This window comes from Parasteatoda tepidariorum, chromosome 2 (genome assembly GCF_982258835.1).
Source record: "Parasteatoda tepidariorum strain Cologne lab strain chromosome 2, Ptep-v5.0, whole genome shotgun sequence".
NCBI lineage: Eukaryota > Metazoa > Arthropoda > Arachnida > Araneae > Theridiidae > Parasteatoda > Parasteatoda tepidariorum.
In genome coordinates this window covers 102,165,518-102,183,202 of record NC_141756.1, presented here as the reverse complement: position 1 = coordinate 102,183,202, position 17,685 = coordinate 102,165,518, and the positions used below count along the sequence as shown (strand labels likewise).

Sequence of the window (17,685 nt, the reverse complement as noted above, 5' to 3'; positions counted from 1 at the left end):
AGTGACATTCAGTAAGGTAAAATACATTGATTTGGCAAACATTGTGGTAGCCATAAAAAATCAAGCCGTTTGCTTGTGAAATAATAAAACAATGAAAAAATTCAATATAACAAATTGACGTTTTTACATAACAATAGAAATACTGATTGTCGACTTAAATTAAAAATAAAAGATAAAACACGATTTGATATGTACAATAATTGATTTTTGAAAAATGAAAGACATAATTGATGAATATAGATAAATCATACCTTGATACATGATAAAATAACATATTTGGAGAAAATGCAGTAAATATATTTTATCAAAGAAATATTGCTCATTATCATTAAATAAAATGGAATTTGCAAAAGAATTTAACGTGCATAAGTGGATAAATATATATGCATAAATTGGCTATAATATCAGAAAATAAATTGGAATGTAATTTAACTTAATTAAAAGTCTGCTGTGAAAAGTTCAGTGAATTTAACTTGAGAGTCTTGAAAATAAAAATAGAACTCACTGGGATCGAAATGTTTCCCCGTTGATCCCCCACAGAATGCGGAGCACTTCTTCATTTTTGAGCAATTCCTGTAATTCTTTGATTAATGACACTAATCTGAGAAAATTCCATAATTTTAAAAGTTTTATAAAAATTTTAAAATTCTAATTTAAAATTTTTACTGGTATTTATGAAATATAATTGTTTCAGTCAAGTAAAAAATATAGAAGTTATATTTTTACTGTGTGTGAATGGTTCAGATACTAAAATGATTGAATACTTGAACTTACATTAAATTGCTTCAACTTAATTAATTTAAATTGAAACATACTGATATTATTATACTGAAAGTATGAATCAGACAAGATTAGAGTAAGCTTTAACACCTGCTTTGAAATTAACGCAAGCCAGAGAGGGATTAGCTTTTAAATTTTTTTGTAATCATGTACTTTTAAGCATGAGTTTGTTTTGAAAAAAAAAAAAAAATTAATAACTCGCTTTACAATATATGTGTAAAAAGGATATCTATATGGAAATGTGTATTAATAACTCGCTTAACATTAAATGTGTGAAAAGGATATCTGTATGGAAATATGTATTCTGTAACATTTAAATTTATTTAACTTAAACTCTCACATTACTATGTAGTTCAGTGATTCTCAACCTTTTTTTTGTTGCTGCACACTTTTAACGATTTCGAAATTTGACGGCACACAATGAAAAAAATTAGATTAAAAGTTGGTTAATTACCTATTTTACACTGTGTTAAATAGTTTGTGATCATAATTTTGAATGTGAAATAAAATAATATGTACTTCAAAAGCGCATTTATTAAGGGATTCATTATTTCTTTGGACCCATTTTTTTATAAGTTAGTGACAGTTATTTATTTTTTTGCTAGTTATTAATTGTTAGCTTGTTTTCTATAGTTATTAAATGTTATTTTTTTGTGATTTCTTGTTAACTAGTTTTTTTGCTAATTATTAATTGTTAGCTTAATTTTTGTCAGTTATCCTTTGTTAATTTGCGTTTTATATATTTGTTATTTTAGTTATCCTTTGTTAATTTGTTATTAATTGTATAGCTTACTTTAATGATTAGCTCTTACAACATTTTTTAAAATTCTGTGTCATATACAATTTAAACACTTCCATCTTATCTTAAGATAGTTAGAGACAATACAATCGCCGACTAAGATGTTCACGCTGTTAAAGCGTGGAAAATTATAAAAAGTATACATATATATATATATACACTTTTCTTTAATTTAAACTTTACTCATAATTAAAAAAAAGCATTATAATTTTTATTGTATCATTTCTAATGTTTGGCGGCACACAAAAGTGCCGCGGCACAGTGGTTGAGAATCACTGATGTAGTTATTGCTTAATGTTATGTAATGCTAGCAACCAAGGAAATACATATTTCGTTGTTGCTTCTGAAAATACACACTGCTGTGCAGTTTTGCTTCATGGAAATACACATTGTGCTTAAATTAGAAATAATTCCAATATAAAATCTTTACTGGTATTTATGATATACAATTTTTTTTCAATAAATGAAAAAATGTGGAAGTTTTTACTGTGTGTGAATGGTTCAGATACTAAAATGATTGAACACTTGAACTTTTAGATTAAATTGCTTCAACTTACATTAATTTATATAAGAACATACTGATATCATCATATTGAAAGAATGAACCGGATAAGATTAGAGTAACACCTGATTTGAAATTAACGCAAGCCATAGAGGGAGCTTTTAACACCTCAAGCTTTTAAGCCTATCTTGTAACCATGTACTGTTAAGCATGAGTTTGTTATAAGAAAAAAAACATTAATAACTCGCTTAACATTAAATGTGTGTGAAAAGGAAAACTACATGGAAATGTGTATTTGATAACATATAAATTTATTTCGATAAACGCTCTTATTATCAAGTGGAAAAGCTGCAAGAGAACTTAATATCGTTTAAACAGTACGAATATGCCACAGCTAACTGAATCGTTTCGTTTTTAACATTTTTTAAAACAATCTATTCCTTTTGTAATTAACATTTCCACGGACCTGAGACAATTTAGATTTCAATTTGATTTCAATGTTATTTGGAAATTGCATTTGAAATAAATAATTCGTAGAATTTCCTTACATCATACATAATTATAAGTCTCCGTGTTTAGTGTCTCAACAGTTTTTAAGCCTTTATTCTATCATGAACTCATCAAATGTATAAAAACCAATTAAAGGTGCAACAAAAAAAAAGTGAAAAATAACGTAGCAATGAAGTAGCAAGGCAGCTACTTATCCGGAAAAGACAAACTGGTTACATAAGAACAATTTATATTTTTTTTTCAAAAGAAATATGCTACCACTACTTATTAATAAGTAAAATTATATTATTTTTAAATCTTATAGATGGTATGTGAAAGTATATGCCACTGGTTACCCAAAGTCGCCTTATATTTAACATTATGTAAAACAATTTAATTCTACTGACAAAATTTAATGACAAAATCATTTTTTGGGCCGAAAAGAAAAATGGGTATTTTTATTACCGGATTATTATCAGGGTGAAAACAAAAATGGGTTTAATTCATGAGCAACGTATTTCTCGCCGATCTATGTTGACCAAACGCATCGCTCACCTGTGTTAATGAATAGCCGTTTACTTTTCCGAAGCTCTGTTTTACAGTTATGGGGAAAGTGCTATTAAGGAAAAAAAGTGGTTTCAGATTGGCCTATAAACTAAATCTAAATTTTAACTATCTCTACTGGTATTTATTAATATGATTAAATAACATTATAACCAATCAATTTCAGAAAAAAATATTTTTAATTATTTATATAATTTATTGATAAGGATGTTCTACTAGTCCAATCGTAAGTGCTAAGAATGAAAAATTTGAGTAACCAGCTTTTAATTGTTTGAAAAAAGAGACATTGTTTGATAAGATTCGCATTTTTAGAGCTAAGGATATTTCCGTAATTCGGTATGTACAGACACATACACTCGCAAATTCCTTATTTTATTTTATGTATAGATTTGCTTCTTTCAAGTTTTGCCTTCACACCACAATATAATTTGTTCAGTAAATAAAATTTGACTTTTTCATCGGAAAAACTGATACCCAAAACTTTTTTTTACAAAGAAAGCTTTTTTATGTCCTTAGAAATGATACTTTAAAACTTTTGCTATTTTTTGTACCGTTCCTTCATTTTTGAGGGAAATAAGGGAGGAGGTTTGAAATTCAGTTAACTGAGGTATTGCTTCCGATGGATGCTTTTAACGAATGCTGAATCAAATGAGATTAATCACAAGGCAGTCTGAAGAATGGCTTTGAAGTTATAAGGGTTTTATGAAGCAAAAGTACAAATTTATACTTGTACCTACATACTCATTGGGTTCAGGGTTCATGGGTGCTACCATTGTTTATAATGACGAAACAAAGTATTATGTGAAAAAATTCCGTGGTATTAATTTTTCAGAAGTAACACCCTTTTTTTATTATTATTTCTGAATTAAATTTAGTGTTATGGATTATAGAATTTTAAACTTTATTATAGACATTTACCCTTAAGATTTAGTTTCACACAATGTTTAAAGTAGTAAAGATTTAACTCATATACTTATGCATAATTATAAATAATGTATAATAATGTGTTTTAGGGAATTTTTTCTTGCTAAATACTAATGGAAGGAACGAAAAAATATAAACTTATAAATATAAACTTATAAATATAAACTTACTGAATTAAAATGTGGAATACCTTTCCACATTTTAATTCAATAAGTTTATAAATTAAAAAAAAATAATTAAAATTATAAAAATCACGTTGAAGAAATTAAAGATGATAAAATTATTGAATTAAAATTCCACTTGTATTGACCATCACAGAAAATCAAACGATTTTTTTCTCCAGATATTAAATTCCTGTCATTAATTACAAGACGAAAAAAAGGTTTTATACAGAAAAAAGCTCTTGTCACAAGAAAACTACTTACTGGAAAAGAACACACTTTTTCACGGACTAATTTAAAAGATGTTTAATTGCATTTTTCTAATTACTCTTAAGAGGTTCAACAATTCTAAACATACTCTTCCCACAACCTCTCAACTCTTCTCTTATCTTCCCTTTCCACATTTTAATTACCGAACTCTTTTCAGTCCATTTTCAATTACCGTTCTCTCGTCTTATTATATTCGGAACTCTAGGACGCTTTTGAAGCGCCTAGAAAATAAAAATAGAATTCTAATAGAATAAAAAAGGAGAGAGAGAAACAGCCGACGTGCGCGCTCCCTAGTGCAAGACTAGAGCATTTCCTAACTCACTGCCTATGAGAGTAAAGAGAAAGTTCTACCCTCCCCCGCGACGCTCTTAGTCCACCAGTTGAGCTTCCTATGCCCAGAAATCCAGGTTCTCCTGTTCTTAGGCTCTATCCCGAATACGGTTTTTTCACGGAGAAATGAGAACTTGTCATTCCTGAGAAAGTGGAAACGAACTATTTGGTAAGTAGGATCTCGCACGTAGTCATGTGTTTTCCTGCTTGTCAGAGAGAGCGCGCTTGTACGCTGTCAATTATAGAAAACATGTGCAGATCGTTCTCTTTAAAATCGTTTGGTTTAAAAATCTGACTTAATTGAAACGTAAATTAGAATTTTAGAAGTATTAATGGGAAATAATATGCCGTTAATTGCGATTCAATCAGTTTTTCAAAAAGATAATGTTTATTTCGCCTTCTCTTCAAGTATGGTCTAAAGCTTGATTTATTTTATTATTCAAAATAAAATTTACCTACCTGTTGCCAAAAAGTTTCTCGAAATTCATTTTCATTAAAAATCGTTTGCTACAGTTGCAAATATTAATGGAATTAATAAATATTGGAATTAACAGTATTGGAAGTAAATAAATATTGGAATGAACAATATTGGAAGTAAATATATATTGGAATTAACAAATATTATTTTGTAATATTACGATATTCTTTACAATTTTACCAACTTTTGCAAAGGATAATTTTAATTCTCTTCTTCACCAAATTTTGTCTAAAGATTTTTTTTAACTTTGTAATCTAAAATATAATTTATCTATCTGCTGTCAAGTTTTTTTAAACTTTTTTCATTTTATAAAAATTTAACAGACGTTAAAAAAGATTCTTAAGCATTCATATAGTTTGTTGCAAGAAATTGGAAAAGAAATTGCAAAAAAAAAAAAAAAAAATAAAATAAATAAATCTAGAATAAATCACGTTATATATCAAAAGTTATTTTTCATTGATAAGAGTAAGACTTATACTTTTGTTGCATTATGTAAATACCGTATAAACGTATTAACGAAGTTGATTGTTTTGTTCTGAATTTGAATTATTTATACCTAAAATATTTTATAAAGATATGTAAAAAGAAAAGAAAAATAGTTTTACATTTTGGATGACTATAAATTTAAAAATGAATGTCATAGTATAACATTTTTCAACATTAGTGCATTGACTAAAAAATTTATAGATTATTTGTAACAGCCTTTTGTCACTTTTACGGCTTTTAAAATTTATAATAAATATTGCAATAAGTCAGAGATTTCCCCATGCAATGAAATAACGTTTTTAAGTTAGGTGTGTTAAGCATGCTACTTAAATGATATCCTTATTTAAAACAATAGTATAATGAAAATCACGATTTAAAATAATTGTGTTTAAAAAATTGTTACTTTTAATGAGTGATGCGTATTTCGAAAATGTTTTTACTTAATAAAACTCTTTTATGAACATAAAATAAATTCAACTCTGCACTTGTGCAGACTTGGCAGATAAGTTGAAATTTTAATTAAGTATTTAAAGTAGTCGAAAATTTATACTCTCTTCAAATATGATTTAGAATTATTTTTAAGATATAGAGAAGTAAGGGTAAGAGCGAGCGGTGAAGTAAAATTGGTTACCTCGATTGTGTGGTAATTAGTTCTGTTTTCTAGTAAACAAATTCTGAATTACACTTTACTAATCAAGAAGGAGGACTAACCACGCTGTTATTTATTAATTTATGCCGTCTGTGTAGCTAAGCTATGCCAACTTCCTTATGTTCTCCTTTAAAGCTACCTTACTTAGTTAATTTTATAACCGTCATTGAACAGCTGACCTAAATTTTTAGGTGGTTTACGACTACTAATGTTCAATTCCGTAGTCTTGCAATTTCGAACCCAATCCAGAAGGCAAGAGAACCCAAGTATTGGAAGAAATTCACCTTCGTGGAGGACTTTTTGATGGAACTAACCCGCATTTGTGTTATATGGAGAAGGAAAAACGAAAACCTCCCACGGTTAGCCTGACGGCAAGGGGACTCTAATCCATGATCCGTCTATCACTTAGGATAATTTACGGCAGCACTGCGGTCGGTGCAAGCCGGATGCGGAATTCGTATCTATCGCTGGGATTCGAACCCGATTCACCTCATTGGAATGGAAAAGCTCTATCCCCTGAGCCATCACTGCTATACCTTACTTATTGATCTTTACAGTAAAAAGTTTATTTTTAGTTCAACTTATTATACATTTGCTAAAGATCCGTATCCTTACAAGCAATGAGAATTTAGTCCAATAGTAGCACTGTTTGTTTTGATTAGTTAGTCTTTGCTCGTTTGCTAAGACCGCGTACAACTTGGCCCGGTGTCCTTACTTTGATACGATTCTATGCTGGGCTGAAGAAAGCTGCAACGCGGCAGAGGAAGAAGATAGCTATAACTCAGGTTGAGCAAAGGTTTTACGTACCCCAGGACAAAATTTTTTGCGGTTCCGTTCTCTAAGGCATGAGAAACCTTTTTTTTTTTGTATTTAGTGTAATTTTTGAAGACCCTTAATACAAAATCGTTATTTAACACTAGGTTTACGGACGTTTCTTATATACTACTTATCTCTACGAACACGCGTCAATTTGACGCATGAACGAATACATATAACAGCACTTACAGAGATTTACTAACTTGCTCCGGGCAGCAAATATATATTTTAAAGTGGTGGTTTATCAATTGTGATTCTTGGTTTAATAAAATCAATTTATTAGATTTTCATTCACCACTATTTTTAAATAATTCGTAGGTTTATACAATTCACCACTTTATATTTGCAAAATTTACTTACTATTTATTTACCTTTTTCTTTCTTTTTTTTATTATTTTGGCGTGTCCGGAGCAGTTGGCATCGCTGCACTTAGAAAGCAATGTAATTATGAGATATAATTATGAAATATTCTAGCATTTTATTTTTCAATACTCGAACTAAGCAACTGAAATCTTCAAAATCTGACACTCTGACATCAATTGACATTCTGCGTTTGTTTTTTCTATTATTACTTATCGGCAACAGTTGTTTATCGCTTTTTTCATTTGAGATAACGCATCGAAGTATTGTCGGTACATTCCTACTTATTATTGATGTGATGTTTGCATGTTTACTCAAAATTTTGTCTAAATTACGATAGCGTCAAATTGACGCATATCTGTAGAGATAGGTATACCACAAAGAGAATTTCAATATTTGAACGCTTTTGAAGAAAATAGACTTCAATATGAATTTACCTCGATCAATGGATAAAAGCCATTACAAGAGATAAAAATAAAAATGATAACTGGTTTTGTAATTTTCCTTATAAAATTCGAAATGCTTCAAAATGACGTGTCCCGTAAACCTAGTGTGAAACATGAATATAAAGAAATTCTCTGTCATTTTATTTCGAACAAAAACATTAATAAACTCAATATTTTTGTGAAGAATTTTGATCAGATTCTGCAGCTTCTTAACCCGGAACAATTGTCCTTCTCTTGACTACATCACACGGAAATTACATTATCAATTTTCTCAAATTGGGTACTTACTCTTCAATAAGAAGACCTCCCATACCCACACACGTGACCTATGACGTCAGCGCCAGCTAATGTTTGTCAGCAAAATGGCGTATTAAACTTGAGCTAAGTTTCTCTACATAAGTTAGAATGCTAATTAATCACAAGATCATTAAATACAGAGCAGTATGGAATTAGTTGAAATATAACTCTCCCTCGTCTATTTCGTTCCCTTAGATGTATTATTTATTCATATATTTTATTGTGCCCGCGATATATATTCGCTTTGTGAACCTGGCAACTTTGATGCATAATTAGTTTGTTTATGTCTTACATGGCTTCGTGCCTGCCTTTGTGTTAAGCAAGAAATATATAGTGACAGAATTGAAATGTTTGTGAAAGAATATAGGCTGTGTTACATAAGATAATTGTTTCTTGACGGGCTTAGCTTACTCGAAATAGAATGAAAAGAACAGTTGCTAAAGTATACAAATGCCACGCTTCAACAACCAATCAGAATCGAGACACCCACACTACGTCACTTGCAGGTATCCCATTGTCGTATAAAATAGAAACTTTTTCATTGAAATTCTTGTATTTCTAAATTTCCCATAGAGTTAAGATGCTTATCCAGTTTTACCCAACTAGTGGAGAAAAACAAAGTGGTATGACTTTATCTAGAAAAAAAAAATCCTTTTTAAAAATAACTAGTACATCTATGATTTTTCAGAGAGGATATATTATACCAACATAATCTATATTTTGATTAATCTTAGTTCCAACAGGTTTTCGAATTTATCTGGTCTATCTAGTCTTTCTCCTACATAAAATGCATAAAAAATGAGTGAAGCTTTGGCGAAACTATATGAACATTTGGTTTCTCAATTATTAAAGCATTTGTGTCTTCCAAAAAGAAAAGCCTTATCAAGTCAAACAAGATATAAATGGGACTAAACCTTTTAGCAAGGATTTTGTTAACCTAAAATAATATTGTAAAATTTAATTTTAGTAATGTTTGAAATCAATTTAAGTCCTTTGAAACCTGATTTCGTTTTCATGTAAAAATCATTATCATAATCTTTATTTTGTAAATGAAATAATTCGATTGTTAAATGATAAGTATCATATTATATAAATGATAATGTAGGGAGGTATAAAATTTGATAATCACCTAAATGAGGAATAAATAAATGATATTTAATGAAAAGCTTACTACCAGTTTTTATTTCGACTGTTTATTAAAGTATTTATAAAAAGTCAACTATAGAACTTTCGGTCTAAAACATATCCAACAGTTTTGATCCATTCAAGCCTACTGTTTAATGCAATGAAGATTGGTAATTCAATTCATTTATTATTAGTATTCTACCTTGTTAGTGTGACAAAATTATTGCCATTAAAGTTTGTCTGTAGGTGAAGTAACTTTTCCTACTATTTTTAATTATCTTTAAACTGTTAAGAAAAAATCTAGGTAGTCATGAATATTTTGTTCTCCTTGAAAAAAAACTAGAATTAAATAATTTACTTACCAGTTTTTGCTTTTTTCCGTTTTAGAAAGTATAAAGTTTTAGTTTCGTTAAAATTGATCCATGAAAGGTGAATCAATTATCCTTAAAGTTAAACTGAGAAGTAAATTAAATTATAAATTAGTTAATTAATCAACTTTTCCGCTTTGTATAGAGATGTTATTAATAACGGTCTAAATTAAACAAAATAAGATATCTATTGATTGCTAAATGCGGGGTTCCCACTATGGTGGGAATTCTGGAAATGTGTGGTAGATTAAGTTTTTCCTGTAAAAGTCGAAACAGTAGAATAAATGAGGGTAGCTAAGATTTTTCAAGACTGGAAAATGCTTAAATTCATCTTTCATCTGAGAATAACGAAAATTCCTAGTTAGTTTCTTTTTGTGCACCCATATATATTTCCTTCAAGTTAATTGTTTATTGATATCTTAAAACATCTATATTTATCTAATTTTTGCTATACTTAAAAATTTTTCCAGACCACGGGAAGCTAGGACTTCCGGGTTGGCAGCTATGCGCATACATAGTACGGCTTATAGGTCCTTGTCAAGTTAACAAATAGCACGAGTTAGAGAAAAAAACCACAAATGTGAATGCAAAGTTTCAATGAGATTCGAAGTCCCTACCTATAGATTATAGAACAGTGGTTACCAACTGGCAGCCAGCGGGGCGGATCCGGCCAGAAGCCTTTTTTTTTTGTGGCCCGCAAACTAAATTATATTAGTTGTCGTTTTTTTTAGGACAATTTTCGTAAAAAATCTATATGGGTTTAAAATACTTTTCTTCCGTTTTAAAAAACCTAATTTCTTCGTTTCTGTGAAATTTAACATACCAACGGTGTAAAAAAATGTATTTCTCAGGAAATTTATTTGCATCCAAGAAAATATTTATTCAAATACAAAAATAATCGTGTATGTTGCTCTTTTTTATTTCGTTTTTTTAAAATATTTTTTGAATATAATTTAGCATGTGCGTATCAGAAATTTTCTCGTAGAAATTCTCCCATTTAACTTTTTGAAACCACTCATTTTGGACGAAATTATTTACATTTGTAAATTTTGAAACGAGGGAATGAATATTATGTTTTATTTAAATTCCTTGAATTGAATATCGCATGAGCAGAAAAGTAAAAGAACTTTAATTTCAGATGCTCGAAAATTTTTTGTTGTTGCTATAATTCCTAAAAAGTCGAAAATTTTTTAATGTATCACAGAATTAAATTTAAAAGAAAACAAAATCTTGTCACAAAGTTTCAGATTAAGAGAAGATTAAAAGTGATACGTAACAAGCATTATTTTTAATGCTTGTAATTTTCCTTTTTTAATATTAAAAAAACTTTGATAAAAATCTGACAGTAATATTTAATGTTCCTTCAAACATAAGAGTCCTATATAAAATTTTGATTAAGTTGCGGCCCGCCATTTGACTGGTGTTTTTAATTGCGGCTCCCGGTCACATGTAAGTTGGAAACACCTGCTATACAGCGTTTGGTGAAAAGGTGAGACCGTTACGCTTAAGTGTCAAGAAAGGTCTCTTGCTGAAACTTGAAGATGGACACGAAGATATAATTGGGATACTTTACCCATTCGTCTTGGAAATGCTGATGCATTGACCATCAAGTTATAACTGAAACTTAAAATAATAATTTCTAATTAAACATTTGTTAAGGTATTTTTAAATTAATTTTATTGAATCAAGAACCAACATTAACTTCTTAGCATACATGCCAACTTCTTTTGTCTTGAAGTGATTCTAAATTTTTAGCCCTATTCCTTTATTTTTAATTTAATAAATGGGATTTACAATGATTTTGTCCCCCACTCTATCGAAACAGTTTAAGCAAATGCAAAAGACTTGACAGTTGTATAATGATGGAGTTTTCATGTGCTGAAAAATTAGGGTTTAGAATGTTAGAACTTAAGTTAGAGTTTAGAATGTTGACGCAAGAAAACATCTTTTTATTTAAACTGATTCGAGAGAAACAATTAAGGGATATTAATTTAGGGTGCTTTACATTTAAAGAAACTAAAAGATACAACTTACGGCTTCAGTGTTAGTGTTATTCACTAAAATTTTCAATCGAAATTCTCTGTTCTGGAAAGTGTGCAAAGGTAATTCGCGCTATTGTTTTCAGGAATTTCATAGTATAATTTACTACTTTTACCCATCAATGTCTAGCTACTATGTGGGTCTATATGTGAAAAACACCTCTATAAATAAGGGTAGTACGTATTTGTTTTTACTAAGTTATTATGTCTTTCTTATACGTAACAGATCGGAGTTTAGAAACGTCTTGTTTATTAAATTAGTTTTTTTTTTTACTTTAAAGGGATTTTTTTCTCCAAAAAATAAGATTTCAAAGTATTTGTTTAAGAAATACTTTTTCAATTAAAACTTCTTCAAAATAAGACAGTAAAAACTATAACTTCAAATATTTTTATTTTGAAATCTTTATCTTAAATTGTTAGATTGTTTTCTATAACTTATGACCAGGAAAGCTGTAAAAGTTATTAAATTAGATTTTTTACTTTAAAGTGATTTCCCTCCTTCAAAATTAGAATTTCAAAGTAACTGCTTAAGAAACATGTTTTCAATTATAATTTCTTCAAAATAAGATATAAAAAAAAACTATCACTTTAAATATTTTATTTTCAAATCTTTATCTGAAATTGTTAGATCGTCTTCAAATACTTATTTATGACCAGGAAAGCTGTAAAAATTATTAAATTAGTTTTTTATTTTTATTTTGAAGAGATTTTTTCCCCTAAAAATTAGGATTTTAAAGTATTTGCTTAACAAATGTGTTTTCAATTATAACTTTTTCAAAATAAGGAAGTAGAAGCTATCACTTTAAATATTTTTATTTTGAAATCTTTATCTTAAATTGTTAGATCGTTTTCAAAAACTTATGACCAGGAAAGCTGTAAAAATAGTAAGGCGACAGCGTTAAGTGTTCCCTATTCGCCATAAAATTTCTGCAATATCCCTGACTCAGAAAACGCGAGTGGAAATAGTATAGATATTATTACAGCCCAATACGGCGTTAAGTCATAATAGTAGCCAGATCGAACGATAAGCTATAAAACCTTATCACTGATTTATTTTTGCTGGATAAATGGCACCCCATAAGTTAAAGGAATTTTTATATCCCTCTTTTTTCACAAAAGATCACTGAACTTACTTGTGAATGTTATTTGGATGCTTTCTTTCATTTTTTCCTCATCGCTGAAATATAAGCTAACATTAAGAATTTAGACACAAAGCTCTGTGATTGGTTAAGAAAAAATATACTGCTATAAAATAAATACTGAAAATGTTTTAAATTAACCCGATTTATTTAACTGTAAATACCTCAAAAAACTGTTATAAGTGCAAGCCCTGAAGTTCTAGTTCTTCACAGTATGGCAGCATTTACACTTTTTGAGGAACGTTTTTCCTAATTACACTCGTATATATGCAGTCCAACATTTTAGGTGGGGATATTTCCGTATCGTGATCTGTCACGCCAACTACAATCGCCAAGGTGCCAAATATATTTTAAATTTGCAAATTAAAAAAAATTCGATGTTTGCCTGGAGGTGGATACGAGTTATACCTTTCGTGTTAGTTACTGTTTTTTTTTTTTTTTTTTTTTTTTTTTTTTTTTTTTTTTTTTTTTTTAATTTCTAGCTGGCCACTACCCGGAATTTGCTAAAACTTGGCGATTTTTCTGCCACAGATAACGATACGGAAATCTCCGCTTTCAGGCTATTTCGAAATATGTTTCCTTGTAGTAGTGAATTAAAGTTCGCATTTTCATAATAAATTGAATTTTTGTAAAAATTTTCTTAAGACTTAAAAGTATGACCTCACTTGTCTACCTGGCCTTTTATAAATGTTTTAAAATTTTTATGTCCAGAAAAAATTCTTTTTATTCTAATTTAATAAAATATTAATGCGAATTACCTTTTGCTAATGTAAGGAGATATATTTTCAGAAACTACGGAAATTCCTAATAAGTTGGAAATTATGCTTTCATAAATAAATTGCTAAAATGAACATCAAATCTTGAATAACTATGTATGTTTAAATTATTTATATGCGATGTTGGTCAAAAACATTTTAAACCAAACTATTTATTTTAGAATTTAATATAAAACTATATGTATATAACCACTATTTTATACATAAAAACTAAATTTTCGGGTAAAGTGGCTACTATAAATATGTAACATAAAGAAAAAAATAGTTTTCAAATAATCGTACAGAGATTTTTCTTCCACTTTTATGTTGCTTTTATGTATTTTCCAGTTTTTTTTTTTTTTTTTTTTTTTTTTTTTAGTTTCTTGAGTACGTTGGCCGGCCTAGCCCGAAGTTAAAGACGATAATCTAACAGAGTCAGCCTTTCTAACACTTCTGTAGAAAATGAACTGAAATCGTCAGGTTTCTAAAGATGAAACTAGCGTTTTTAAGCACCGTTTATTCTCTTATATAGATTGAAATTTAAAAACAAAATCAATCTCTTAACACTCATGAGCGAACCACGCCTTAAAAAGTTCGCAGTCTGTTCTAAGGGATGGGGAATTTCCTGTCCAGGCTCTTTTTAGCTAGTTAAGGTGAGTTAGACGTAACGCTATATAATGTCATGCTACTGGCGATTAAAAATACGAAATGTGGTGATTAATAAAATTCAAATCATAATTATTAAACGAGATTAGAGGTTAAAACTAGCAACTTTTTCTCTCATATTATTGTTTAGTTCACGATTGAAAGTTAATTCAGACTCGACTTGATCTGGTTATTGGCGAAGTACTTACCCGTGGTTGAGGGCTCTTATCTCGTCGTCGTCGTCTTATGTTGCTCGAGGCCTTTAGGCCCCGTAGGGGCCTTTTACCTCTCCATATGGGTTGTTTGGATCTGGGTTGCATGCATCTAAAATGGTGGGCTCTTATCTTTTGCTTTATTTTTGAATATGAATTATTTGAAACGTAAGTCATACTGGTAGTTATGATTGAATTATTTATAAATAAAAAGGAATTGAGTTTTTATCACATTCTATATTTTTAGTTAAGACATCTCTGGATATACGACTGTCATAAATGGCTCGAGTTTTTGTAATACTTTAATTAATTTTGTAACATTAAATAACATATTAAAATATTTAAAATCTTGAAATTAATAAGATCCATTAACTTATTTATAAATTATCAATTTTGATAATACATCGCATTATTAATTGGCGAAATGTATTGAGGACTCTGAGACATTATTTTAGGTATTTTGTTCTCGTTATATTGGTCGTAAAAAACAGCACAGATGAATCAGGTAACGCACAACTCTGGAGTATATTTGTTTTCTTCTAGATTTTTTTTTCACAATTAATAAGTAAAGATTATGTAAAATTCTTTGATGTTAAAAAAAAAAAAAAACTTTTTAATGTAGATTATTTTAATGTTATCAATAACAATATTTTTTCAATAATTAATTTCTTAAATATTATGTGTCGCATTATAGAGAATACCATATTAAAAGATTTAACCCTTTGACTACTAACGGAACTCATTTGTCCCAACAAATGTTTAAATGCTACTAATGGGATAAAAAGCATTTAGAAACTCATTGTAATATGTCCCAGTCGTAGAGTCGAACCAAGTATACGTGTTTCATGTGTCAAATATCTCCTAGATGGTGCTAAAGAATGTCTTGCATGAAATAGCATTGTGATTTTGCGCTGGGACAGATATATCCCACTAGTATTCTTCATTGGGACAGATATATCCCACTCGTATTCTTCATTGGGATTGTTATGCCCATTAATATTTTATTCATATTTTCTCAAATGAACATAGAAAAATGAACAAATATGAGTTGTCCAATGTGTAATGTCGGTTTATGTAAAGATTGTTTCACCCTGTATCATACCATGTAAAAAAAAAAAAGTTCATATAATAAATTTTTCCGCAATGAAAGATGTGCTTGTAGTAAGTCGATCACAAGTGGCGCATATATATGCCACCATTAAGTACGGCTGGGTCATATATGTCTCAACCTCTAAATTGATAACCGCTTGTCAGAAAAATCCCAAATACTGAATTTGCCTTATTTGTGACCTATTTTGTCCCTTTGAATAATAAACAAGACAAAAAAAATCCTGTTTTAAAATTCGTAGTCAAAGGCTAAAAAAAATTGAAATTAATCGGTTCAGTGGGGTCGGAGAAGTATGACTGATCATGTTGCAGAGTCTTATCTATATATGTAAATATAGTGAAGCTTGTTTGGTCGATCAACGTTGGGACAACTCTTAAATGGTCCATTTAGACAAGTGGACACCTTATAAAGTGGGAATTAAGTTCTTTTCCAAATTTGATATTTGTTCATTAAGATCATTATAAGACAGTTGATCAAGAAATTCAAGTGATCAAAATACATACACATAAAATAAAAATAAAAAACTATTTCATTTTTAGCTATTTAAATACCATAGCTACCAACCTGGATGTACTGCCTACCCAGAATATTTAGAATGGTAGCAAATAACAATTTAAATTAATCTTAAATTTTTCAATTTTGCATGCATTTAAAAATTTCTAAGAACAATTGAAAGGTTTCATACAAGTGTTTAAATTGTTTTTATGTAGATGTGTCAAAAAATCGTTCGAAATTAAATTAAAATTAATTTAAATCAATAATAAAATATTAAATCTTAAAATTTACTACCACTTTAAATATTCAAATAAAAGTGTTCAAAAAAAAATTGGAACTACCTCGCAATTATGTAAATACTGGTTGCTGTCTAAAAATATATTTACAGGATTTATTAGATTTTAAGTCTACATTTTTTTCTTCCTCTACTTTTCAGGCCGCCATGACGACCAAAACAGCGACAGATGCTGTAACCGTTGCCATGCGCGGAGAACCAAATACATCCAGGTGAGAAAATCTTAAATAGAATTTTGTACGCGCTCTGGAATGAAAATCTAATTTAGTGGTAAGGTAAATCTTACACTCGAGGGCATTTAAAAGGAGCTTCGCAGAGCGGAAGAAATGAAGGGTGACTTCTGAGATTAAATCCCTCAGGACAAGCGATAGTAACATAAACCAGCTTAAAGCTCACTGCGAGTCATTAATGGAAAAGCAGGGTAAATGCTGCTGAAAATGTGACGTTTCGCTATCAGCCCTTGAGTGCACCGCTTTAATGAAATGTTTAAGAAAAGCTTTTAAAAGTGTGTTGCACCTTATCTTAGTGCTAGCAGACTGAAATTAATCTATCCAAGCTAGGAAGTAGAGCTTATAAATCTGCATAAACATGAAAGATTCTTCCCTGCAATTTATCGTCAATATTTTTGTAATACTTAGTAACTATTTATGCAAAAGGGTAAATGTGAAAGGTATTCAGATACGGTTTTCTTGTAAGTCATTCAATTCAAATAAAAGCCGTTTGAAAATATAATAAAAACTTGAGATATTGACTTTTTATATATATATACATTTGGATCTCTATTTAACAAAGTCGCTAAATATCGATAATAAGTTCGTTATATGGAAAATTCGTTGAATTGATAATCACCTTCTAAGGTACTTAAACAACACAAAACAGGTTTTAAATTCATAAACACTAGGCATTGAGTGATGCACCGTTATCTTGTAAACTAGTATCTACTATTTATTTTATAAATCTTAATCATAAAAGAAATTTGCATGGAAAGCAAGAATAGAGTATGACATTATCCAGTGTTACACTATTATGCTACATACGTTTTCACTTTTAAAAAAAAGATCTAAATTTATGTATAAAATTATAGATGCATTTATTACAAAAGTAACTTTAAACATACATTACCACGTGCGTTCTTAAGTTTAATTGCTACTGA

The 17,685-nt window shown here is 29.3% G+C and overlaps 1 protein-coding gene across 2 annotated transcripts in view; it reads left to right on the top strand.

Annotated features, from left to right (window-relative positions):
• The window catches only part of LOC107442754 (neprilysin-1), a 99,498-nt gene that overhangs the window by 15,563 nt on the left and 66,250 nt on the right, over positions 1 to 17,685 (top strand). The window contains exons 1-2 of one of the 2 annotated variants that reach the window (XM_087157910.1): positions 4,793 to 4,988; positions 16,674 to 16,744. In XM_087157910.1, the coding sequence (XP_087014036.1) occupies positions 16,680 to 16,744 (65 nt within the window). In that variant the 5' untranslated portion in view covers positions 4,793 to 4,988; positions 16,674 to 16,679. Of the gene's footprint in view, positions 1 to 4,792; positions 4,989 to 16,673; positions 16,745 to 17,685 lie in introns of those variants that run through there. The other variant, XM_087157909.1, reaches the window with a different exon arrangement.